At 44.3% G+C, this 25,001-nt stretch overlaps 1 protein-coding gene across 1 annotated transcript in view; it reads left to right on the plus strand.

Annotated features, from left to right (window-relative positions):
• HPS4 (HPS4 biogenesis of lysosomal organelles complex 3 subunit 2) overlaps nt 1-25,001 on the plus strand; it is a 231,277-nt gene that overhangs the window by 40,862 nt on the left and 165,414 nt on the right. The window contains exon 7 of the mRNA XM_069214693.1: nt 5,622-5,716. Coding sequence (XP_069070794.1) covers nt 5,622-5,716 — 95 coding nt within the window. The remainder of the gene's footprint in view (nt 1-5,621; nt 5,717-25,001) is intronic.

The raw sequence follows: 25,001 nt of genomic DNA on the forward strand, positions 1-25,001 counted from the left end.
CAACAAAATTAAAAAAAAAAAAAATGAGAAGGTTGGAACTTTTCCAAATTAAGTTGAGGCCACTCATCATCCCTGCTATGTTCTGTTTAATGCACTCAGACTGTTCCCACAAATACTTCTGAGAATAGTAACTTAATTTTTAGCCTGCCATTTCAAATTCCTTCACGTTTGAAATAAGGTTTAAAAGTTTCAATTTTACATTTTGCTTCTTTATTTACAACATGTTATTACTCTGTTCATATTTAACTTTCTAAGCAGTTGTGGACCCCAAGAGTAGGCTGTGCAAACACAGATTGCTATTGTTTTAAGCTGCTCATGAGAGAATCTGGTACAATGAATGCGTGCTTAGATGTAAGAAACATTGACATGTTCGTGTAGCTGTAGTCATGAAGAAAAGGAATGGGATTTTGGGGGCTGAGGACAGGCATGCAGCTATAAAGAAGAGGGGAAAGTATGGGAGTTGATTTGTAAAATAGGACCTGAGATGTCCACTGTACAAAGGAGAATAGTACTGTTTGTATGAACCAATACGTTTTCAATCCAGAGTAGAGTGCATTCCTAGACAGACCTATTTCTGTCCTTAAACACATGAATATTGCAATGTAATGTATACAAAAAAAGGATTGCAATCAGATTAACCACAAACTCACATTGCAGACCCCCCCAGCAATAAGAAAATCGGCAAACCAGCAATCCTCATACATGTCCCTTCTGCCTATACTTAGGAGTTTTACATTTTCTTTCTGCAGCAAACACTTTTAACGTTGCAACCAATTTCCACAGTCTTTTTCTTTATATTATGTAAGTTTGCTTGAAATAGCATACACAACTGAACACTCTGAAATCACTACAGAGATTCTTAACTATGCCAGACACAGCATCTCTGTTCATCCTACAATAATATTTTTGTAGAGATATTTTCTTGCTGTCCTAGTACATGCCTACAGCACTTGCCAGAGGAATAATAACAGGCATCCGTGGGTAAAGGCCTCCAACACTTGCAGGTAGAGCGATTGGCACCACGTCATTGAATTCTGAAACAAGAGCAGCGGATGCTGCACTTTAGCAGGGCCTTCTGCTTCATGGGATTCTTCACAGTTGACCCAGAAGTCTACATCACATCCTTCGTTAGTGGTAGGGGAAAGCATCAGCTTCAGAAAGAGCTGAGTCATAATGCCAGCTCGGTGGCTGAAATGGATCTCTCGACATCACTCTGCTGCAATTTACCACAAGATATTAACCTTGTTATGATGCCCTACAATTTGTTTCATCTTAATATAGTTGATCTTAGCCGTAGACTTTGTAATAATTATGTGGACTCTTTTACTATAACGTGATACTGGCACCATTGCAAAGCTCTGCTCTTTGTGCTCGGAACTTCACACATATTTCCTTAGCAGGTATCAAAAATGTGATTATGAAGAAGCCCTTATGTATGGGAGCCAAATGCCAACCTGTTCATTGGGTCCAGTGCGCAGCAAGAAAGATCATTTCAGTATCTTTTTCATACTCTGCACATCTGCTTCCACTGGTCTCCCACCTAGAACACTCCACTTTTGATACACATCATCGAAGCCTGCACCACTGTGCCTCCATTGGCTGCAATACTATCTGTATGCTGACGCTTTTGTGTAACTTCTCCCTCCTGCCTTTCTTCCAGCACTCCAGTTCTGTCCACTCATTCCCTACACTGTCATCCCTCCCTGGATATCCAGCAGGTGCTTCTCTCCACTTATCAGTACTTGTGGTGCTGCCTTTCATAGCACTGGGATCTCACATCTACCCAGATCCCAGTCATGATGATGAGCGCCTGCACAACACTTATTCAGTGTTCATTCCCAACCCCCCCCTGCATAATTCCCCACACAACATCTTTCCAAAACTCAGGACATTCGGCACTTAGTGGAATGAAAGAGGAAACGCCAAAATACGATAAGTTTGATCCAAATGCAGGAAGATGGAGTTGCAAAATCCACTTCAAGGTTTTGACAGGTCTAACATTTATTTTCCCCAAACATCTTTATATTTCAACCACAAATCTTAGAGATCAAGAGTGGCGTTAATGCAACTTCTCAAACGAAAGGAAACCATATACCTCTTTTAGCAGATTATGCAAGCAAATAGGTCTATTTGACGACCTTGAGTGATATTTTGAGATATTACTTTCCATGTAGTACATAGTAGGTCAGTTCAAACTCCCCCCTCCTCCATGAATAGAATTATAATGGCAAATGATGTGGAAGACTAACCACAAGTTGGCTATCTCTTCTTTCAAAGACAAATGGAGGTGCTGACCACCAGGTAGAAGAGGGTTTGTGGAGGAGGGGGAACAGTACGTGCAGGCTGGCATATCAGTCGTCTATAGAAGAGCCATTTTCTTGTCACACTCACAGTTCAGATTGAAACCACCACTCACTCTTGGTATTGTAAACCATGCATTTCAAACACGTACACAACCTCTACATATGTCCCACACATGAAGAAGGCTGAGGACCCAAGTAATGGTGATGGGCTAGACCATCAACCTGGATTATGCATCCTCAACACAGAGACACATAAAACGACTTATGCCTCTGAATTATGGATTGGTTACTATCACCCTAAGTCACTATATAGTGCATCCAGAGTTGAAGTGGCAATAGCCACTCTCACTTGGAATCAGAGGCACTATTTTGGCCTCTGACATCCTGGCATACATCTCATCACAAGAAGCAGTGAAAAAGATGGAACACCTCCAGTAGACGTGCATGATTGTCTAATTCAATGGTAGAAAGACCTTATGCTAGCTAGTAATCAAATAGCAGGGCATGAGGGCACAGCGTCCCAAGCCGTGGAGTGGTCTTTGATCCCAAAATCTTTAATTCTTGTCTGCAGTCTTTTGGAGGGAGAATGGCAGGTTGCAAGGCATCTGTAGGTCTCTTTAGAAGGGATTAGCTGTAGCAAAATGCCAGCTACGACAGCTATGATGATGAAAATGATGAAAAAACATTTCCTGCAAAGAAGTGTGCCACAAAATGTCTGCAATATTCTGAGGGGCTTGTTAGTCATCCTTTGATGCTGGATGGATTTCTGCATGGTGTGTGTTCATTTTAGTTTGACATTAACATTCTAGATGCACAAATACGTCATCAAATTAGCCTACAGTGTTGACCACACCCATCCAGATTTAAAATCATACACTTTCATTCAATTCAGTTATAGCAATAATTTACAGCATTCTAATCTCGTTGGTAACTGGAGTTCCAACATCCTTTCAGCAAAGCAAAGACCAGCCCACAAACGCATTATAAAGGAGAAAAAAAATCTAAAATTCCAAAACTTTACTTGCTATTTTTCCTGTGAGCAAATCCATAACGTTTCAAAACCTGCCTTAAAGTTTTGGAAAAACTCCCAGTATACATTCCCATCTTAGCAATAAAGTTAATTTGCAGATTTGTAATTTATTTCCAACTGAAGCAGGTAGTTTGTTCGTATTCACCCTAGTAGTAGCTACATTTTGGAAGGAAATCACATTCTTGTTGATCGTGATTGGTACATGTGAACAGTGTGATGAGTTGCTTATGAAGACATTTTTCCAGCAGAAATAGATGTTTTGTAACTGTTGTGTAAATCATTTATAAATCTTCACATATAATATTCTGTACATTCTGGTTTCATTGCAAGGACTCACTGATGGCCAACTGGAGGCAGCTGGCATGGCTTAAATGTGTCTAAAGTGGAGGAAAGAGAAGTAAAGTATATTGTAAACATTGTAGAGAGTTCAACTATAGTTCAACTGATGGGTAGCTCAGGAACACAGAATGGTAAATACATGTAGTGAGGTGGTATCAGACAGATAGATGCTAGCAGACAGTGCTAAGTACATTGTCCCAACAGCTGTAATATGTTGTAAAAATGTTTGCTTTAATATGAACAGCGACAAAGATCACACCAGTAAATAGGATGAAGGAGTTTCAGTTTAGATTTGAATGGGTCACTCTACCACTTATGAAAATAGGCATATTTCAAGGTGCCTTCAAGACACTGAACACCACCACCACTGGCCCTTGTGTCTGTTGGCCGTCACTTGTTGTAAAGCTACTGCAGGGCTCCTTGAGTCATCTCCTACCCCTACACTCTTCCTGTGAATCCGGGGATGTGAAGAGTCATGGAGGTGGGGAATGTGATGGGTGCCGAAAGGCCCACTGAGCTTAGATAGCAAGCATCAACAGAAGATTTCAGTTCCACGTAAGACACTGGGTTCCTTGAAGTGTTAGTCTTGGCTTGGACTTGCATTAAAGTATAGTTGGTGATGAGAACCTTTTAACACATATCTGAAAATACATTAGAAAGACAGAACAAATGTTAAGGCCACAAAGTGTTGTCAAGGGAATGATAGTGGGTTCACTAAATAAACCTGGTGCTCTTCCATGACAACATTCTGAGGCGAAATATCCTAACTTTTTTTATTAAACATTAGGCCATGGAAGCAAAATAAATATTTCTATCTTTCTACTACCACACCCACATTCTAAACGCCAACATTTCAGTCCTATGGTGAGGGACTGCAGAGGTCAAACAACCCCGTAATGGCCTAGCACAACTCTTCGGTTGCAAGGTAATACTGCACATTCTTGTTTCCATGTCACAAACTGATGCCATGCATATACTTAGGGAGAGAGCAATAGTTTTATATAAATTGGAAAAGAACAGTTATGTTTGGACTTATTGTAAAAAAGAAAACGTGGAATGACTGTCCCAATGTGAGTACATGCAAATACATTCAGAATTTCTTTTTTTAATTCATGTCACTGTAATAGATTTATATTGGCATTATTCTGCTGTCCACATTGAAACGTCAGAGAAATCCAAGAAATGTGTTACATTTAAGACCACAAATATGTTGAAAAAATTACCCAAATGATGTAGTTTATCCTTTCACCAACTAGAGGCTTTTGTGATCGAGGTAGAAAACAAAAAATAACTGTCTGCAGTTAATACAATAGTGACTAGTGTTTTAGTAGCCTTCCCAGAGTTTGAACCAACCTTTGCAAGATCTCTGCAGCATTCAAGCACTGTATTAATGGTTCAGACATCATACACTTTCCAGTCAACCACGTAGCCTTGACAGTACAGATCAGCCTTGGTGTTTGAGACCACAAATGGCCCTGGACAGGATTCCAGGGCCAGTGTGCTTTAATATGGCGTTCTCACCAACGGAATCAAGCTTACCCCTGTAGAATTTTTTTTTTTTTTTTTTGTTGCTAGTTGCATTGTCGTTTATTAAGTTCCAACCTAAGCGCATTAAGCCTGGAACAACCCTGTGAACGCCGAATTCCTGGTGTCGAAACCCTCTTGTTATTATGGAGAAAACTGTTTAGCTCCCGGTAATCCATGAGCTGCATCATGTTGTGGCAGACAGTGTTGTTGCCGCCCTAGTTATTTTGTGGGTGGTTGTGACTGGGCAGAGGTTGCTTCACACCTGGGGTTTCTTTAGTCGTAGACAGTGAACCCACTATGATAGTGCAGGCTGGGTGTCGGCATCACACTGTAAGAGTAGCTTAAATGTTAAACTGTTGTAAAAGTCGCAGATTAACATAAATATTTGACATTGTTTTATTAATATTTTTGTTATTTTGCAGGTGGACCACCTGTTGCTATTGAAAGCAGCTCTCATTCTCCAAACCTGTCAGCGTTCTCGTCATGTCCTGGCAGGTTGCATCCATTATAAAAGCAGGTTTGTACTGAAATCAATGAAAATTAGAATGTCTTTGGCATCACTTGGTGGGTCTGATGTTATTCTTATGGATTTATAATTATTTCTTCATCAGACTCCCTGTACAGTTAAATTAAGTTGTTTCCACAGTTCTCCTCTTCATTTCCTCCCTTCCCTTTTTCATTCCCCTAACCACATTTCTTTTTTTAAATGTCTTCCTCCTTTCTTCCTTCTGTTCCTCTTAATTCTTTCATCCTTCCTCTTCTTACTTTTTTCCATTTCCTTTCTTCCTGTTATTCTCTGTAATAATTCTTCCCTTGCTCCGATTCCATTCCTCCCTGTACACTCCTCCTTTTTGTCTCTTTTCCCTTTCTTATTTACTTCCTTCGTTTGTCATTATTTCACCTACTGCTTCCTCTTTTTCCCCTCTTCTTATCTCACTTTTTCTTTCTCAGACTTCCTTCCTGGATGGTCTTTCTTTGCTCTCTTGTAAATTGTTGCTCTTTTCTTGCATTCTTCTTTCCACTCGTATTCTTGTTTCCTCCTCCATCTTCCTTCTATCCACCGCCCCTCTTCCTACTTTCCTCTTCGGTTTGGCACTCAAACATTTAAATGGTTAGGTGATTCTAGGGCTCCTGGTACACTATTCTTTATGTAAGTTCTGCTAGGTCTGCTTTCAAACCTTTCGTGCCTGTGAAATTTGCATCAGTATTTGGTGTTATGAAGCCCATATGTTAGGCAAAAACAAAATTCAGCTCAACTGGAGATTGTAGTTCCAAATGGAGCATAGTTTTGTTATATATCTGTTCTTGTTAGAATCATTAGGTATAGAAGTGATCAATCATTCATGTCCACTTTTGTTTCTGTAATTGAGCATGAATGCGCCAACAATCACAGTTTGAATGATATGACAATCATTTGTTTGTACAAGATAACATACACTGAAAACGGAATTCATAGAATCCTCACTTTGAATCCAACTTTCATAATTTATGTGCCGAAGGGGAAACCCAACAACCGATTGACCTAATGAAAAATTTAAATGGCATGAGGTTTTGCAGACCTCATATTAACAAATCATTTGCCTCAAAAAGAATGTGCAGTCTGTCTTGAAGAGGTCTCGGTAGAAAAAATATTGTCATTTTATTTCCAGTAATAAGAAACCCACAATTACAAAATACAGATCAGCCCTACTCATCTTTTCACTGTATACTACATTTTTACCAAATGCAAAACACTATCTGTTTTGTCCCTGATTGGTACACAGCCCCAATAACTAGAGTGAAAGGAATTACTGAAATTGACCAAACTCTTTTATTGAATTAACTTTGACTCCTCTTCAGAATTTAATTTGAAAAGACAGTTTTTTATCTCCAACACATTCTTTATTTATTAATATTACCTCTGTAAGTCTACTAAATCTCATGTCTCAAGCTTATCCAACCTTCTTCCTGGTGACTAACTCTGGTGTCTCTAATACTACTTTTAAATTCCCCTTCAACTTCCACCATGTTTGAGTCAAGTTTGTAGCATCCACTGCGACATCAGTACCAACTGAACGGTAGATTCTCATTAAATACCCACTTGAAGAAAAATAAAAACTTAATATACCTGATTTCATAACTCATCCTTAGACGGCACATCAGTAGAAGTGCATGATAATAATAATTAAATAATACTTCAAAATTATTTATGCAAAATACTTTTTATCCCATTGCTTCCCCTTGTTAGTTGGGAGCTTAAACAGATGTAGGCTGGAGCTCACATTTGTTGTCTTGGTCAGTTTAGCTGAAAGAATCAATTGTGTCTAATTATCTTGTTTAGTATCTATAAAATAATATGATTCCACCATGTGCCACTACCAGTTGCATGTTTTCCAAAGAATTCAGGTAGGGATCCCCATAAGAGTTCTTTATGCAAATTTCGTAATTAAGGATATAAGCAACCGCTCTTGTTCTTGTATATTACCCTGCATAAATCTGTTATAGCACAAAATGTTTTACTTCTGATATCACAAGCTACAAAGAATAATTTAAATATTTCTCAATCCCTTCCTTGGTTCATTTTAAATGCTTTCTGTAAATTCTTGAAATATCATTGGGGCACCGATACTAAAGTGAAAGGGCCTTTGCAGTCTTATTGAGGTATTGCAGTAGACATCATACTTCTAATGTTACGTTAAATGTAAGATGATCCTTTTTGGGGTCGAGCCTGCGTCGCATGCGTATAGCAGCGAGACGCTTTAGGTATTAGAAAAGGGCTCAGAGTCCTGTCGACGTCACGTCAGTGTTTTTCATTGGTTCTTGGGCTTGCCTATTAAAATCTGCTTGCTTTCATTAGTCGAAGGCATGCATACGTCATGCCTTTTCCGGTGGCTAGCCCTCCTCGAGCGCATCGACCAAGTACAGAAAACATGCGAGGCTCGCTGTTTTCTGTCCGGCTCGTGGACTATTTTTTTCTCTATTTTCCTAGCGCGATTTCGCTTGGCAGAAGTAGAGCGCTTTACACAGTTAATTGCACATTTTCGGGTTACGTAAATAAATGCACTTTTGCCGATAGGTGAAAAGTCGGGTTAGGAGTTTACAACGCTACCAGCTCTAACATGAGCAAACGCAAGACTCGGTGCATTGCAAATGCTTGTTTAAATGTTGAGGTCCTGAGTACACACTTACTGTTAAGATGATTTCTATAAATTTGAGTTGTTACATGATGGATTTTCTCTTTGTATATGAAATGTATATGTGGTATATCTATAGGACAACGTAGCCAAAAAGCAGCGGAGACCTGTACACAGTCAAAAGCAAGCATAAAGTCAGTGAGCTGTAGGAGAGCCACTGGTTTGTGGATGGTTAATATATTATGGTAGAATTTTCATTAAAGAGGTTAGTTTAAACTATTTTCCAAATTGGATCAGCATTGGTGTGGTCCAGATGGTAATTGGAGGTTTTAATATTTTCTGGGTGTGCAGATGTTAAAGGCCTGATGATGCTGAAATACTACTATTTGTATGGGTTTTACCTATAATAAACTGTTGCCTGTTGTCAGTGCGTTTGACTGTGTCTATTGGTATCCTGATAACCGAACCCCAGTAGTTTTGCTCTCTCCTGTAAATTGTACCTTTTTTTCCCCACAATTGGCATATTCGTCCCCCCATGTAAGTCCCAGTATATGGTACCTTGGTACCCAGGGCATTGAGGTTCCAGGGGATGCCTGTGGGCTCCAGCAGTTATTCTGCCACCCATAGGGAGCCCTTGCAAAGTGTTCTCCAGGCCTGTCATTGCAGCCTGTGTGAAACGGGTGCAAGCACCCTTTTTCACTACAGGTCACAGCACCAGGTCACACTGTAAGTCACCCCTATGGTAGGCCCTCTCAGCCCAGTGGGCAGGGTGCAGGTACCGGTGTGTGAGGGCACCCCTTTACTAGCAGAGGTGCCCCCACAAACTCCAGATCCACTTTGTGAGTGCAGGGACACCATTTTACGTTTGTACTGGACATAGGTCACTTCCTAAGTCCATCTACATAATGGTAACTCCGAACCTGGGCATGTTTGGTATCAAACATGATTGAATCATACCCCAATACTGTTGAAAGTATTGGAAGTATGATTCCATGCTCTCTGGGGGCTCCTTAGAGGACCCCCAGTATTGCTACCACCAGTTTTACAGGGGTTTCCGGGCAGCCCAGGTGCTGCCACCCCTCAGACATCGATCTGATCAAGCCCAGGAAGGCAGAACAAAGGATTTCTTTTGGGAGAGGGAGGTAACACCATCTCCCTTTGGAAATAGGTGTGACTGGCTTGGGAGGGCTAGCCTCCCCAAGCCACTGGTTTGCTTTCAAGGGCACATTTGGTGCCCTTCATGCATAAAGGAGTCCACACCGGTTCAGGGACCCCCAGTCCCTGCTCTGGCGCAAAACTGGACAATGGAAAGGGGAGTGACCATTCCCCTGTCCATCACTACCCAAGGGGTGGTGCTCAGAGCTCCTCCAGAGGATCCCTGGGTTTTGCCATCTTATTTCCAAGGTTGGCAGGGAACTCTGGGAGCATCTGAGTGGCCAGGCAGGTGACTTCAGAGCCCCCTCCTGATAGGTCCTTACCTGGTTAGGTGACCAATCCCATTTTCAAGGCTATTTAGGGTCTCTCACTGGGGTGGGTCTATTTATCTTGGAATACTCCAGCAGGACTCTTCTGCCACCTCCAGTTCAACCTCTGGCCACTGGAACTTCGACTGGACCCTCCAGGAACTGACAACGCTGCAATCAAAGAAGACGACTCTTCTGCAACTTTGTTTCTACAAGTCCTGCCAGCTTTGCAACATTTCCCCAGCCGTGCATCCTCAGAAGACAGCAACTCTTCAGCCTGCACAAGAAGGAGGAATTTCCCTTGGAGTGAAGGAGTACCTCCCCTGTAAGTGCAGGCACCTACAGCAAGCGACGACCGGCTGTGTGGATCGCCCTTCATCTTGAGCTGCGCGGATCCTGCATCACGGGCGGTGGTCCGGAGTTGTCCTCTTGGTCCTCTCTGCCAGCTGGCCAACTTTGGTGAAGGTAAGCCTTTGCCTTCCCATGCAGGACAGTACACCCATACACAGCGTCTCTTGCAGCTGCGAAGGCTTGTTTGCATCTCCTCCAAAGGATCTTCAGGCGATGTGTAGCTCCAACCCCCAGCACTTCTTCCTGCAAGACACAGCGTCCTGCATGGTTCTCCGGTGACATGGGATCCTCTTTTTTGTAGTGCTGCGTGGGCCTCTTTTGCAACTCCTGTCTCCTCGTCCTGTGGGTGCTGCCTCTGCTCCTGTGGACACTGTGATGCTGAGGGTCCACTGTGACTCCACCTCCTGGGTTGAGTCCTCGTGGGCCTTGCTGGTCCCCGGCAGCACTAATTTTCCACTAACCGCATGTTTGCCTTTGCCAAGACTTGTTGGTAGAATTCCTGCACAGACACCCGTCTGTAATATTCACACCAGCGTGGGACATCATCTGCATCCATCAGGAACTCTTTTCTGGCTCCAGGGCTGCAGTGCAGACCTGTTCTTCACCGTTGACCAACTCCTGCAAGTATAGCTGGGTGAGTAGTAGTTCCTACTCCTCCTGGACTCCGTTGTGACTCTTGGACTTGGTCCCCTCTCTCCACAGGTCTTCTTTCTTCAGGAATCCACTGCTGGTTTTCTTTCAGTCTTGTCTTTTTAGTTTTTTCTTATTTTTCACCTTTTGGGTGGTATGGGGAACAATCCAGTGATTTACTCCTACTTTCCTGGTTGCTGGGGGGGGGTACTATGTTACTTACCTCTGTGGTTTTCTAGTACTCCCATCTCCCCTCTACACATTCTAGTTACCTAGGTTGGGCTCCTGTGTTCGCATTTCATTTTTTTAGTATATGGTTTGTGCTCCCCCCTAGGGTCTCTATTGATTATTGCTATTTGCACTGTTTTCTAACATTTTCTATGCCTATTTCTGATTACTAGTGTATATATTTAGTGTATTACTTACCTCCTGTTCGAGGATGGCCCTTCTAGTATTTTGTGGTGATTTGTTCCAGAAATGAAGTACCTTTATTTTTGTACAACTGAGTGTTTTCTTTCATGTGTCAGTGCTGTGTGACTACAGTGGTATTACATGAGCTTTACATGTCTCCTAGATAAGCTTTGGCTGCTCATCCACAGCTACCTCTAAAGAGCCTGGCTTCTAGACACTGCTTACACTTCACTAAGAGGGGATACCCGGACCTGGTATAAGGTGTAAGAACCTTGGGTCCCCACAACCCACCAGGCTGCTTCCTAAAATGATCATTACATTCTTAGTTATAAGGCCATTCTGTGTTCAGAAAATGGCCAAAATCTCCCCATTTTTATCTTCTGCACTGCTTTTTCCCCTTAAAGAGCTGTGTAGTTCATGATAGTCAGTGGCTAGCTATTGAGGCTTAATTATTGCAGTTGGTTTGCGAGACCCTGCCAGCATATGAATTGGCAATGTTGCAGTGTGCTCAGAATGCTTCTGTTGATTTTAGCTACCACTTGAAAACATTTGATCACGTAACTTGGGTATGTAGAGATCTCCTCTGGTTGGCTATGGGACCCCAAACTCTTGCATAGGCTGCCTCTAAAGCTTAGAAAAAAAACAAGTCATGCACTCCACATAGAAGTGTTTTGAAAACGTGGCTATCCTTTTGCCTCATGTGTTTGCTTTAGGTATTTCCTCCTACCTAATCATTTTGCTCCTTAGTGCTGTGTGTAAAAAATATATATATCAGAGCAACTCAAGCAAAATGTATAAAAAAGCAGGCATGGAATGTTTCTGGAATGCAAGTGATGCTCACAGTTGTCCCGTAGTTTATTGATTTGCTCTAGGCACAAAGTGTTGGTGGGTCGGGGTGTTTGGGGGTTGAGGCTGTTTAGTAGGTTTTGGATTTTTGTCTTGTATGTTTTGTTTTTTGTTTAACTTGATGATTGACTTCAGTGATGTACTTGTTGACTGTTTCATATTCTGAGAAAACAACACCAATTAGCATTTCTTATTTTAACATTCATAATTAGACCCCAGAAGAATATAATAATTAAGCAAAAGTATTCTTTATTTTAAACATTGGAAGATAGTACATTCTTGATTTAGTGAATTCCTAAATATTCAATTATTTTAAAATGTTTAAAGCACAATTATTCTTGACTGGCTGGTCTGTTAAAACATTTATAAATCCACATTCAAAGCAATTCTACAACTGTCTGATCTGTACCTGTATGAACCGCATAAACGTATTCTTCAAAATTGTCTCTTGACATTTTTTTATGACACTCCTTAAAAAGTCCTGAGTTTGATGTCTATTGTTGTTTAATAGTTGTTTCCACCACTAGCAGGGGTATGAAAGTTAATGTTTGGGGCATGTGTGGCTGTAGTTGCACATGCTGTGCATACTCCTGCCATCTAGTGTAGGCCCAGATGTCTTCAAATAGTTTTTCTTGAAGAAGTCTTTCAAATTACATTGTAGTGGTTGAGGAGGGAATGTGAAGTGAAGCAATGTGTGGAGGGATGCCCATTGAGATGTTCATGGAATAGAAGATAGCAAGGGAAACTGCAACGGCCACAGGCCTCCAGGGAGGAATGAACAGCACTACATGCCACAGATGTTTACAGGGAGGGTAACATTTTCCATTCGAGGCATGTGTGGCTGTAGATACATCTACTGTGCATAGTCTGTAAAACATATGCCCACCCCACCCCCAAAAAAAAACTGTGGCTATCCTGTCGTGTACGGAATACTGCCTGACCAATATTAGCTTGTTGGCGGGCTAGCACATCCACACACTAATGCTTTGTGAAAGTGTGTGGTGTGCACCAAGCAGCTGCTTTGCATATGTCAGCTATTTGGATGTTCCCTGGCAAGATCCTAGAGCCTCCTTTCTTCCAAGTGGAGTGGACTCTAGGAAGAGTGGGCAGAGTCCTTTTAGCTTTAGCATAGCATAGCATGTCTGGATGCATTTGACGATTCATCTAGCAATGCCTGACTTGGCTAGAACCCTCTCTTTGCGGGGTTTGGAAAATGCAACAAAGAGCTGTTGTGTCTTTCTAAGTGGTTTTGTTCAGTCAGTGTGGTCCATGAAGGCTTGCCTAATGTCCAAGGTTTGGAGAGACTATTCTGCAACAGAATCAGGTTGTGAGAAAAAGGCAGGAAGTTCAGTAGTTTTGGTTAAGGTGGAAGGGAGAGACCTCCTTAGGGAGGACTTTGGGATTACTGCGAAGGACAACCATATCCCTATGACCTTGGAAGAAGGTTTCTTCCGGGTTTCATGTCGGTAGCTCACTGACACGAGTGAAACGTTAGCAACAAGGAATGCCACCTTCCAAGAGAAGAATTAAAGGGGGCAGGAGTGGAGGGGCTTAAACAGAGGGCTCATGAGTCTTGTAAGCACAATGTGGCGATTACATTCCAAGGCGGGTGCAACCCAAGGAGGAATGACTCTTTGAGACCCTCCTTGAAAGCTTGAAGTGGAATCCTTAAGAGAGAGATGTGTGGTCTATTCTGAAGGTAGGTAACCACAGCAGTCAAGTGTATGAAGGTGAAGGTTACACCAGAAAACCACAAGTATATAAGGTAACAAACAATGTCCTATGGCTGCAAAAGGATCAACATATTTTCAGTGACAGTAGTATACAAATCTTTTCCCTTTTGCCGCATAGTAGGCCAGGGTGTTAGATTTGTACGTTTCTTTGAGAATGCTCATGCATTCAGGTGGAAGGTCAAGGTACCAAACTTCTACGTCAGGAGCCAGATCGCAAAGTTGAACGACCCGAGATCTGAGTGTCTTATTTCTCCATGGTTCTGCTTGAGAAGGGTTTTCCTGTTTTGGAGCCTCTCATGCAGAACCAAACGGAGTTCAAGCAGAGTGAGCCCCAGTGGAAGCCACCAAGATGAGTGTTTAGAGGGGTCTGCCGCAGCCTCTGACCCTCAAATGGAAAGAGAGGGAGAGGCGGAAAAGCATAGGCAAATACCCCTGACCAGTTCATCTATAGTGCATTGCCTCTGGACTGTGGATGAGGAAACCTAGAGGTGAAGTATGGGCATTTGGCATTTTCTGTGGTTGCAAACGGGTCAATTTCTGGATAGCCCGCCTCTGGAAGTAGGATGACTTGTGAGTGGAGTTCCCACTCTTGGGCTTGTCGCATCCTGCTGAGGAGGTAGGCAAAGTTGTTGCCCATCCCTTGAAGGTACTCCTCCAGGAAATGAATTTTGTGCTGGAGAGCCCACCTCCAAATGCACTGGGATAACAGAGTTTTTTTTTTTTTTTTAAATATCATTTTTATTGCGTTCTAACAGTGCAGTCAATATATCACATTACCACATTGTCTTCGCAAATGTAACTAAATAAAGAATAACTCTCCCTGACTCCTCCCAACTGCTCTTCATTAGCACTAGCATACCATTCTTGTTACAGTCTGCCAAGAACATAGGAGAACTTCCATGTATAGCAAGGGCCTTCTCAGCCATGTAGTGCAGCTTATCTAGTATCCCCTGCTGGGGCCATCCACCATACGAGCCTACAAAGCCCTCCGGGAACCAGCTCATCTCACACCCTCATCAGACTCTGGCATTCAGTGGGGAGCTTCTCAAATCAACCACCACCCTTCAAGGCTGAGAGTCACGTGGGTCCCTTAGTGCATCCAGCATGGCTGTCCACTCTATCATCTTGTTTGTTTTGTTTCATGCTGACCTCCTCTGCCACTGCCCAGTCTGTCATGTCCCTAGGCCATTCTCCCAACCCAGGGGGCTGCTTCCCCAACACCTCCTAGCTATACGCCTCTTTGCTAGCACCAAGTCTAAGAGCAGAAACTTTCTGCTCAGTTTCTTACCCTTTGGATTAGGAAGCATGCCCCACAATAGTGTTCTGATATCGCGCTGCAGTGTCCACCCTCTGGCCTCATTAAGCTTCTCCACTGTTGATCGCCAATAGGGACCTGCATGCCCAAGCAATGTGTAAAAAAAAAAAATCTAACTCTCCACATCTCGAACAACTTGCCCGCTTGAGGGATATTTGATGTAGAGAGTCTTAAAGGTGAGGTGCACTTGATGAATGTAATTGTACTGTATTAGCGTGATCCTCGCAGTGATAGAGACGGTCCGCACTCCTCCAGGGACCTTGCCACAGTATGTCTCCTCTCATCTCGCTCGAGTTTTTAGTGATGGCGTGGGCTGATCCTCCCTCAGTGCCCTATAAAGATGGGATGTCAACAGTCCCCTTCCCCCTTCCAACCACCACTCACCCCATCAAGGTCAGAATCAAGTCTTTGTATGTCCCCTCAGAGTGTAACAGCCTCCGCTCTTCCACAAATGACTAGAGCACCCAGATCGGCATGCCAGGTGTGTATGGTGCACTCCCAATCACTTTCGGCACTGCCCTTTCCCACAGTTTAGATGTTAACTTTACCATGCATGGCACCACCCGGCACAGCAGCCCCTTGCATCTGTAACATGGGCAGATTCTCTGTAATGCAGGAGCTCCCTGACAGCTGCTTCTCCCAGTTGTCCTTGGAGTCCAGTCAATGCGTGGATGTGAGCCACCATAAAATATGCCCCTAAATATGGCAACTCCAGCCCCTCCCCCAAGACCTTTTGAGGGTGTTGAGCTCTACTTTTACCCATTTCCCAGCGCACAGCAGTTCTACCACGTATCTGTTTTTTACAAAGAAACTGCTGGAGATCTCATGCAGCGCACCCTATAATTTGTAGAGTCATTGTGGCAACAGTACCATCTTGACAAGGGCAATCTTGCCCATCCGGGACAAAGTCAGCGTGTTCCAGTACAGGATTGTTGGGGCCCAGGGCTTCCACCACCCGACCCACATTTAGTTTGATTGATTTCAATGCTGTCTGCGCTACCCTGACTCTGATACCGTACACTATTGGTTTCCAGGGGAAACCAGGGATCAACAGTTTTTCCAGCACACCTCTCACCAGCGTTCCCAATGGGAAGAGTGAGTATGATTTACATACAGCCTGAGATATCTTCAAACTCCTGCATAACCCCCAAAAGGATGGGGACAGAATACTCCGGCTGCATTAGGTATACTGCAGGAGTTGTGGCGAGCGGATGCCCCCTGTTTCTAAAGGTAGAACTCGTCTGTCATATTGTCTGTCTGGACAGGAACAACCTTTTCTATTCGGTGAGGTGAGAGCTTTCCGCAGGTGGCTAGGAGTTCCAAGTAGTTGATATGAAGGCCCTGGTTTATGGGCTACCATTGGCCTTGAATAGTCAGATCCTGCAAGTTTGGGCCCCCATCCCATATGGGAAGGGTCTGTTATAACGGTCCTCTGTGGAAGAGAGTTGAGGAAAGGCCGCCCATAACAGGTTGTTGGTGTTTCACCACATCAGAGAGCGACAAGTGCAGCAGCAGATCAATACAAGATTGTCCTAATGACCTTTCGCTTGAGACCACTGTTGCGCTAGGGATTCCTGCAATGGAAGCATGTGTAACCTGTCATGGGGTACTTTGGCGATGCAGGAGGCATTACTGTACTAATCATGACCTGTTGATGTGGCCGGAAAACAGGAAGCAGTGCTTGTAAAGACTGAATACGGGCAGGTTTTAGATAGGCCATGCCTATCTCAGAGTTGAGAATGGTCCCTAGTTAGATTTTGGACCTGGACATGCTGGAGTTGGGATTTTGTGGCATCAATGGTAAACCCTAATATGTGAAGCAGGTCCATTGTGACGTGTGTTTGCGGCATTGATGGTGGGTGGTACTCTTGATCAACCAGTCATCCAGATAAGGGAAGATATGGATGCCCTATTGACGTAGGAGTACAGCCACCACCACAAAGCACTTTGTGAACACTTGAGGTGTAGTAGTAACCCTGAAAGGGAGTACTTTGAATTGTAATGTTTTCCACTGACCACAAACCTGAGAATGGCAATGGGTTGGATGTATCGGTATGTAGAAAAAGGCATCCTTCAGGTTGAAGGCAGCCATCAAGTCGTCTCGCTGGAGAAGTAGAATCCTGGAGAGTGACCATATGTTGGGATGTATTCATTCAGGGTTACTACTGCAATGGATCTGAGGAACCTGTCCTTTTTCGGTATTAAGAAATACAGAGAGTAGACTCCTGTTCCTTGCAGATGGTAGGGGATGGGTTCTATATCTCCTTTTAGGAGTGCTTGAACTTCTTCTCTGAGAAGTATTTGGTGTTCTGGGGAGAGTCTGTGTTTGTAAGGTGGAATGGTGGTAGGTGTGTAAGTGCGCTCCAGACAGTAACCATGTTGGAAGAACCCCCCAACAGTTGTGTAGTTCAGGAGAAGAGGTAATTCGTGGATTAGTGATGGTTGCAGCACCTTTGGGTGAGTCATCTTTACCTCTTTCTCTAGAATTGTTGCCCCTGTAGGCCCCTCTAAAATAACCCCTGGTAGAGGATTGATGTCCTTGGGTCCGCTCATACTATATGGAGGCTTCAGGGGAGGGGGTCTTGGAGCTGCCACGATTGTGTGTATGTCGAAAGGAGCCATGGGGGGCAGGTGTCTGAAGCTCTTTAGCTGTCTCTGTATCTTTTTTATCTTTACTAACATTTGGTCTACTTGTGGACCAAATTAAAATTCAGTTTGCTTTATTTGATTTTCATGTTAGGTATAACAAATGGGTAGAGTAAATAGTGATTGCTAAAACAGGAAAGCTGGGCGACATTATGAAATTCTTTCTCAGGTCTTTGTAAAATATACAGAACAAAATATAAAGGGTTCTTTGATTAGATAAATTGTGGCATGGGCATTTAGTTAAAACTTCAGAGCAGTCATTGGTTGTAGGGTATATGACCAGACCGTGAAAAATATAAAATCTAAAGCTAGTCAAAACAAACCTGTGGTGACAGTTGTGAACGAATTTCATGGAGGTGTACATGTCCTAGGTAACCAGAATCATTCGGCCTTACCAACTCTGGGTTTCTTAAGTTCTATAGCCAATATACATCCCTCAAGCAAAGGTAGATATGCCTCTTTTTAATTTCTTCTTACTAAGTGGCTGTATTGTATCGGGGTTCTCAAAGTACTCAGCCTGTCCTAGGTCCAAGCAGGTTTGTTTACAAATTCCTTGATGGAATTTTATTAAAGGTGATGACAATTGAAGACAATCGTTGATAATAGAGAATGTAGGGAGCAGCTGGGGCGGGGTGACGCAGAGGTGGAACTGCGAGTGGCGGCAGCGTCATCTGGAGCCAGGCATTCTTCGTGGTGCTAGAAGCAATTAGTGGCGGCAGTCACCGGCGGACAGCAGGCAGACTTCCAGCAGCAGCCCATCGGGACACCCAGTGAGGCTGCCGTAGATGCAACTGGAGAAGAAGCATGTGAGCTAGGCGTAGAGAGATGAGGTGTGGTGCGCGCACTGTAGTCTTGCCGCCCATCTGTCGCCTTTTCCCCCCAACCCCCACCTCCATCATACACCTCTGAGCCGTCTAAGTTACTGGAGTCTGTGGTGGGCAAGGACGGTGGTTGTAGGCAACCACAGCTGAGAGTGTGCCACACGACCTCGCAGAAGTGGCCTGGCTAGAGCTGGGTGTGGCTTGTGGGGGACTGGTGAGCCTCGGTCGTCCCTAACTCCAGCCTCTCTCTCCTGCCTCTCCTCTTCATAGCTCGACCTGAGGGGCCCTCTTCGCAAGCAACCATTTGTGCCCTGTATCACTCCAATTTCTCCTTTAAGGCCATAACAATCCAGTCTTAAGTCCCCCCTGACTTCATACAAGGGCTCAGACAAGGGAGCACACTGATTCACCCATCCTCATAGGCCCCAAGAGAAAACCGCCCCTGCTCAAACTCGGCCACAGAGGGTAAAGTTACCCCACTCCCAGTCACTACAAGGAACACCTGGAGCACCGCCCAGGGGGCTTACCTTCCAAATAGCCAACTAAGGCTCCTCCAAAGGGAGCCATCATGCAGGTCTTTCAGCCTCTTCTTGGCTCTGGGGTAATAGAATCCGTCTCCACCGCTGACTTTCCAGAAGGCGCTGAAGAGTCTTTCTTAGCAGTAGGCCCGGGTGTGAATGGACGGCCTGCTTGCTGCAACCTTTCTTCAACCAACGCAAAATGAAGGTCACAGTCGTGCTCCTTCCGACAAATCCTTAAGACTAAAATAGAGAGAACACTTGAGCTCACACCAAATTTGTTTAGAATGCTGCTAGAGATAGGGTCCTCCTGCTCTGGAACGCAAACCTATAATAGTGCTGTGATTCTGCAATCACCAGCTGTAGAAGCAGCACAAAGCCCTGTAGCCAAAGCAATGATATGGCAGCAGACAAAATTGGAGCTTCAGCTAGACCTTCTACAATCTATTGCGCCGCGCCTTGGGCATCAAGATCGACTCAATTGAAGAGAAAATACAAGGCAACCCGGACACCAAGCTGTGTTCTTGTTCCTGTGCTGCTATAATCGATAAATGGGCAACACTTCTTGAGATTCTCAGCGAGAGTGTCTCCAAACTTCGAGGCAAAGATAGCCCTTGGGTACCTTCCAGCCTGAGAGCCCAAAACCAAGCCTGATCTCACAATTCTAGTGGGGCTTCTCCCAAGTTTTAAGTTCATACAAATCGAACAGTCCACCGCTCCATCAAGACACTTTTGCTTCTGCAGCATGCTTTGATGCGCTTGAGGTATCAGATCCCCAACCACGTTTCAGCCCCTGCCCTGATGTTGAGCTTAAAGGGTCCAACAAAAATGAGACACCATCCAACCGCTTATCTCTTGAGGCTCCAATGTCTAGGCGGGCCAAGAAAAAGCTCAGGAATCAGCATAAAAAAGTGAATTGAAAAAGAGCAGCGCAGCAGCAACTTCACTCAAACTGCAACACACCGGCAGCTCAGGACTTGCCTCTGCTATACGTGTTTTTCACCTCTAAACTGAGCGCTAACAAACATCTATTGAGTGCAGGCATCACTAAGCCCTCTAAATCTACTTTCATGCCCTTTAGGAAGCCTTCTCTGCACCTGAGCTCTCAAACGAACAAGTGGCCATAAAAATTGAGATGTGCACAAGCTTCCAGCTCCTCCCGGCAATCGATTCCAGTTCAGCACTCCAAGAGGCGAGTATCGCCTTTGAGCTTGCATGCGAGCAAAGCCCGACAAGTTGAATATGGCAGCCAGTAATTGGGTAACCCAGGCATGTGCCCCAAGCGCTGTACTATTTGTGCACCCAGTAGAGGCTACACAGTCTTCTGCACCCAACAGCTGCCCGTTCGAAAATTCTGCACCTGACCGGCAACCCTTCGATACTAAAGCACTGACCACCAGCTAAAACAGATTTTTTGTGACTGGTCTACCAGTTCTGGGTCCTTCCATTCTAACTCAAACAGCCAGATCGAACCTAGGAGGGTCTCCTGTATCAAATGAAGTTTCCAGCGTTCATGAGGCAGTGCTCACCCCAAGATACCGCCTTAGAGGCCCATATGACATCTTGAACAGGAGCAGTATTTTATTGTTATTCAAGCATGTACCTTCTTTGGCTAACATTCACTCGGAGGATTTGGAGTGGGTAAGATTTCAGAACCTTCCCAGCACCCACAGTGAATCAACTTTGGTGGGCCTTCGCCACTACACCTCTAACTCGCAGTGCTCGAGGAAGCGCCTCATTTAGCAGAATGGGGGATAGATATCAAGCCCCCTTGTCTGTAGAAATACCCACATGTCCTCAGCCCTCCTATGTGGGCAGGGTGAAAAGTGAGTCCAGAGTAGGATCAACAGGATCAGTACTTTCCACCCACGCCTCAAGGCCCCCATATGCATCCTTAAGGACACCCTCGGCAGGTCCTGTTGCAGGCTGTGGCTCCTAACACCAATCTCTGATTGTCATACAGGAAAACTAACAGCGAGGAAGGCAGCAGTCAACAGCTGACAGTCATTTCTTGGAATGTGGGAAGTGTCAACGAACATTTAGAGAACAAACCAGCTCTTTCTATCTACATATTGGCAACATACTAGGCCTCCAAAAGACTTGGGCAATAGATTATGTCACTTCAAGGTTACAATGGTTTTCATGTTCTGGCCATAAAACAGAGCATATTTAGTCGACCATCTGGGGGCCTTTCCATCTTCATGAAATATTCTTGGAAAATAGTAGCCACAGAAATCTCCAGCAATTCGGACTCTCTTCAATCCCTGCTTTTAAAGGTTTAAAATCGAACGCTCAAGCCCTATGTTTTCTGCTAAATAACTGCTACCCCAACCCTGCCCAGAATCAACAGAAGCAGGTACGATTGATGAGCTGATGATTCCTATCAAGCCATGGTAATCTGTGACTTCAACTCCAGGGACCTGAATAAGCCTTCCAACCCCTTTGGACATCAGGTGTGACCTCACCTCTACACACTCTCCTCCATAACCACAACATTAGATCATCTCAAATTTTAAAAGAAGCATCCCTCCCTCCCCATTGTTGCACTAATCCCACTTTTAGGAACATATCTATAAAGAATGACATCTTCATCAGCGAGGGGCTGGCACCCATGTTCCAAGACTCTAAAGTCGACGATGGGGCTGAAAGCCATCATATAGCCCTGTGATTAATCCTGCAACTGGCCTCCACGGACTCTCACTCACTGCTTCAGCGCCATAGGCTTCTCCATATGATCAAATGGTTCACCAGATTCTGTGACAAACTTTTAGCCTGGGCCGAGAGAAGAAAGGTAGAGAAGAAACCTCCCAAGACAACAGCACTTGGACTTTGGGAGGAACTTATAGCAGGCTCACACCAGGTGCTGGGGGTGGGCAACGGCATCCCCCGCACAATTTCTCCTTGTCATAAACACATGTTCCTCGATGTATTGAGGAGCTAGCAGCCGGCAAACGCTCACTTCGTAGGGCCCTGGTGGCCAGCAGAAGAAGCAGCAAAGTGGAAGATGGCCTACCAATTACCGCACTCAGGGCGGCTTATAAGCGGAAAGTCTGGCAGCTCAGAAGAGAGTACATTGAAGCAGAATGGTTCAAAACCTTTACCCTATTAAAAGTTAAAAAACACCTTCCCCTGTGGAGGCCCCTAAATCGCCTAGGCAACTCTGGGCAGCCCAAGGAGAATGGTGTGGTTGAAAAGGCCTGGATCAATCATGTTGGAAAGTCATACACAGTCGATTGGGAGGCAGAAGTTTCCCTTTCTCCCACTCCACCTGAATCTTAACCTCAGCAGAGCGCATTTATTTCAGAAGGAGTGGTAAGAGTAGTGATCAAGAAAATGAGGAATGACGTTGCCCCTGAGCGCGACTAGATTCCAGCTGCCATTTTTAAAACCGCCCAAGCTTTCTGGGTGTCCATCCTTACGCCACTTTTCAACTGCACATTTGCTTCAGCAACTATACTGTTCTGGAGGGGATCAGTTCTCTTCCCTATTCATAAAAATGGCAACTGTTCCAACTCAGCTAACTATCGGCTTGTTGCTCTTCTTATTCTTGAAGCCAAAGCCTACACACGCGTCCTTTTGAAGGAACTAGAAACATGGGTAAAGTAAAAATAAATAACTAATAATTCTTCTGCATTTTCAAGTTTCAGGCCTGATTGTGCATCAAAGGATAATATCATGACGCTGGTGTACGTTGCCTCTCACGTGGTTAGGAGGAACCTGACCTGGGGGGCTGACCTGGAAGGAGCCAGCCTAGTTACTCCAAAGCTGGGTGGGGTGCTCCTCCCCATCCTGCAGTATGTAGATGACACGGTAATGATGAACCACACAAGAGCCTGATTACAGAGATCCCTGAACGCACTGTTCTGCTATAATCTGGTGAATAACCTGCAGGTGAACCAGAACAAAACCAAGATCGTTGTTTTTGGCAGGTATCCTCACAAAAAACAAATTCACTAGCAGCTGGGAGCCTTGCATATCTCGACAGCTGCAGCTTACAGCTACCTCTGAGTTTGGTTCTCAGAATGGGCCAAGCCGGCTGTTCATCTAAGGGATCCCGGATTTAAATCCCTCAGTGTCATCAACTGTTTGAATTGCCTAAGTATTCACCTACATAATCCAACCACTGAGCCTGTTCTGACAGCTTTAAGAGCAAAACTGATTCATGCTCTCAATTACGCCCACTTGGCCTTCCCAAGTGCCATTGACACATTTCTAACGGATGCCAAGATCAAGTCATACAAGAAAGTTCTCCCTGCCCCCTCGCCAAGCTAGAAGAACAAGGTTAAGACTGGATCTGGGTCTCAAGAGCCCTGACCTTGCATGTCAGGGGGACATTATAAAGTATTGTCTAAGGGTTTAACGAGCCCCAGTGTCCACCTTCAAATACCACCTTAAAACAATCTTTGAAGGGACAGACTCCCAATGGTAAGCATGGCTAGCAAAGGCAATCAACAGCTTGAAGATCAAGGCCGACCTGCTGCACGCCCAACAAATCCCATGCTCAGCCTGGAAAAGTGCTGTGAACCGGCAGGTGATAAGAGCCTCTTTCGAGTGGGATACCGAAAGACCCTGTGTCATCCCCATGACAAGTGTGCTGGATGCATCTTATTCCCCAGGGAAAGCACAGCCTTATGCACTTTCAGCCCAGGCCTGCAGTAAAATCCTTTACATGAGGCTTTTCACTTTACTGATCTTGTATTTTAATTCAGCTTGGCACCGTCAGGAGACGTCTGCATACAGGCTATAGAAGTAACGCAAAGAACCTTGGTATCACCTGCTGTTGTCCCAAATTGGTTGAGGCAAGTCGCTGTCTGCTTCTTCGCCTATTTCACTCCAAAGGTGTTAGGTTTTGCAGGGAGGCCTCGGATCTGTGCTTCATGGAAAATCCCCTTAATACCTCAGCTAGTCTAGGGAAATTTACTAACATCATCCGACAGTTACTTTCTGAAGTTGCCAACTGATGTCTCTAGCCATATCATTCAGTTTTAGGAGAGGTGCTAATCAGTGCTGTTAACTTCAAGGGTCCTGCGCTGTGTGCTGCTAGATCATGCTCTTCTCTGCCCAGTGGGCAGCCATTTTCATAACAGCCAGTCTCATTGTTTGCGCAGGCTGTTCCCTCACACTTATGCTTGTGTTTTTCTTTTTTGAAGGTGCTAAAGCTGTTTGAAGTTTTAATATTTATGATTTCAGAAATTGTTGGTTGAATTAATTGTCCCTTTATGTAGATGTCATGTAAAGTTTTTATACATGTAATTATTTTAATTAATCTAACATGAATTGACAGTAGTTGATAATCTTGCGATTTAGTACAGTGTTGTCACTAGACCATATCTTGTGCTGTAAAATAATCTGCTGAATTCTAATTGTGTCTGTTAAAAAGGCCCCAAGTTGACAGGCAGAGGAAGAACAACACTTGGGGACTGAGAGAAGGTTCCCAAAAAAGGCATTCTCTACCAGTTGAAAGGGATGTATAATGGATATTACTGTATTCGCAAACACCTGCCCCCATGCAACGCTGTTGACCCACCCCAGAACTTATAGGTATTTAACCTTACCCTCAAAAGTCAATTGGCAATTTTAGTAGCAGAATTTGACAGTGCTTTGGAGGCTTTCATAAACTACAACTTCTTGAGGTTAATAGCCTGTTTCCATGAACTGTATGCCTCGAAGAGGATCCCCAAATATGAAACTAGAAGTAAAATTTAATGTAGTACCTCCATCCTTAACATCGTGGCACTTCGAGGTTTTCCTCCCATACTTCATTATGAATGGTTTACAGATTCACAGTTAGGCCCATAGCCTGCATTTGGTTAACAAAGCAAGTGATTAGCCACTGTAGGCCCAGAGGGTTACATGCCATAAACATGGCATAGTCAGCATAGAGGAGGGCTGGGATCAGTCAGTGGCCAGTCAGAGGAAGCTCCCTGCAGTTTTGTGTCAGAGCAGTGCCCAAGC

The sequence above is a fragment of the Pleurodeles waltl genome, chromosome 11, assembly GCF_031143425.1.
Source record: "Pleurodeles waltl isolate 20211129_DDA chromosome 11, aPleWal1.hap1.20221129, whole genome shotgun sequence".
Taxonomy (NCBI): Eukaryota; Metazoa; Chordata; class Amphibia; order Caudata; family Salamandridae; genus Pleurodeles; species Pleurodeles waltl.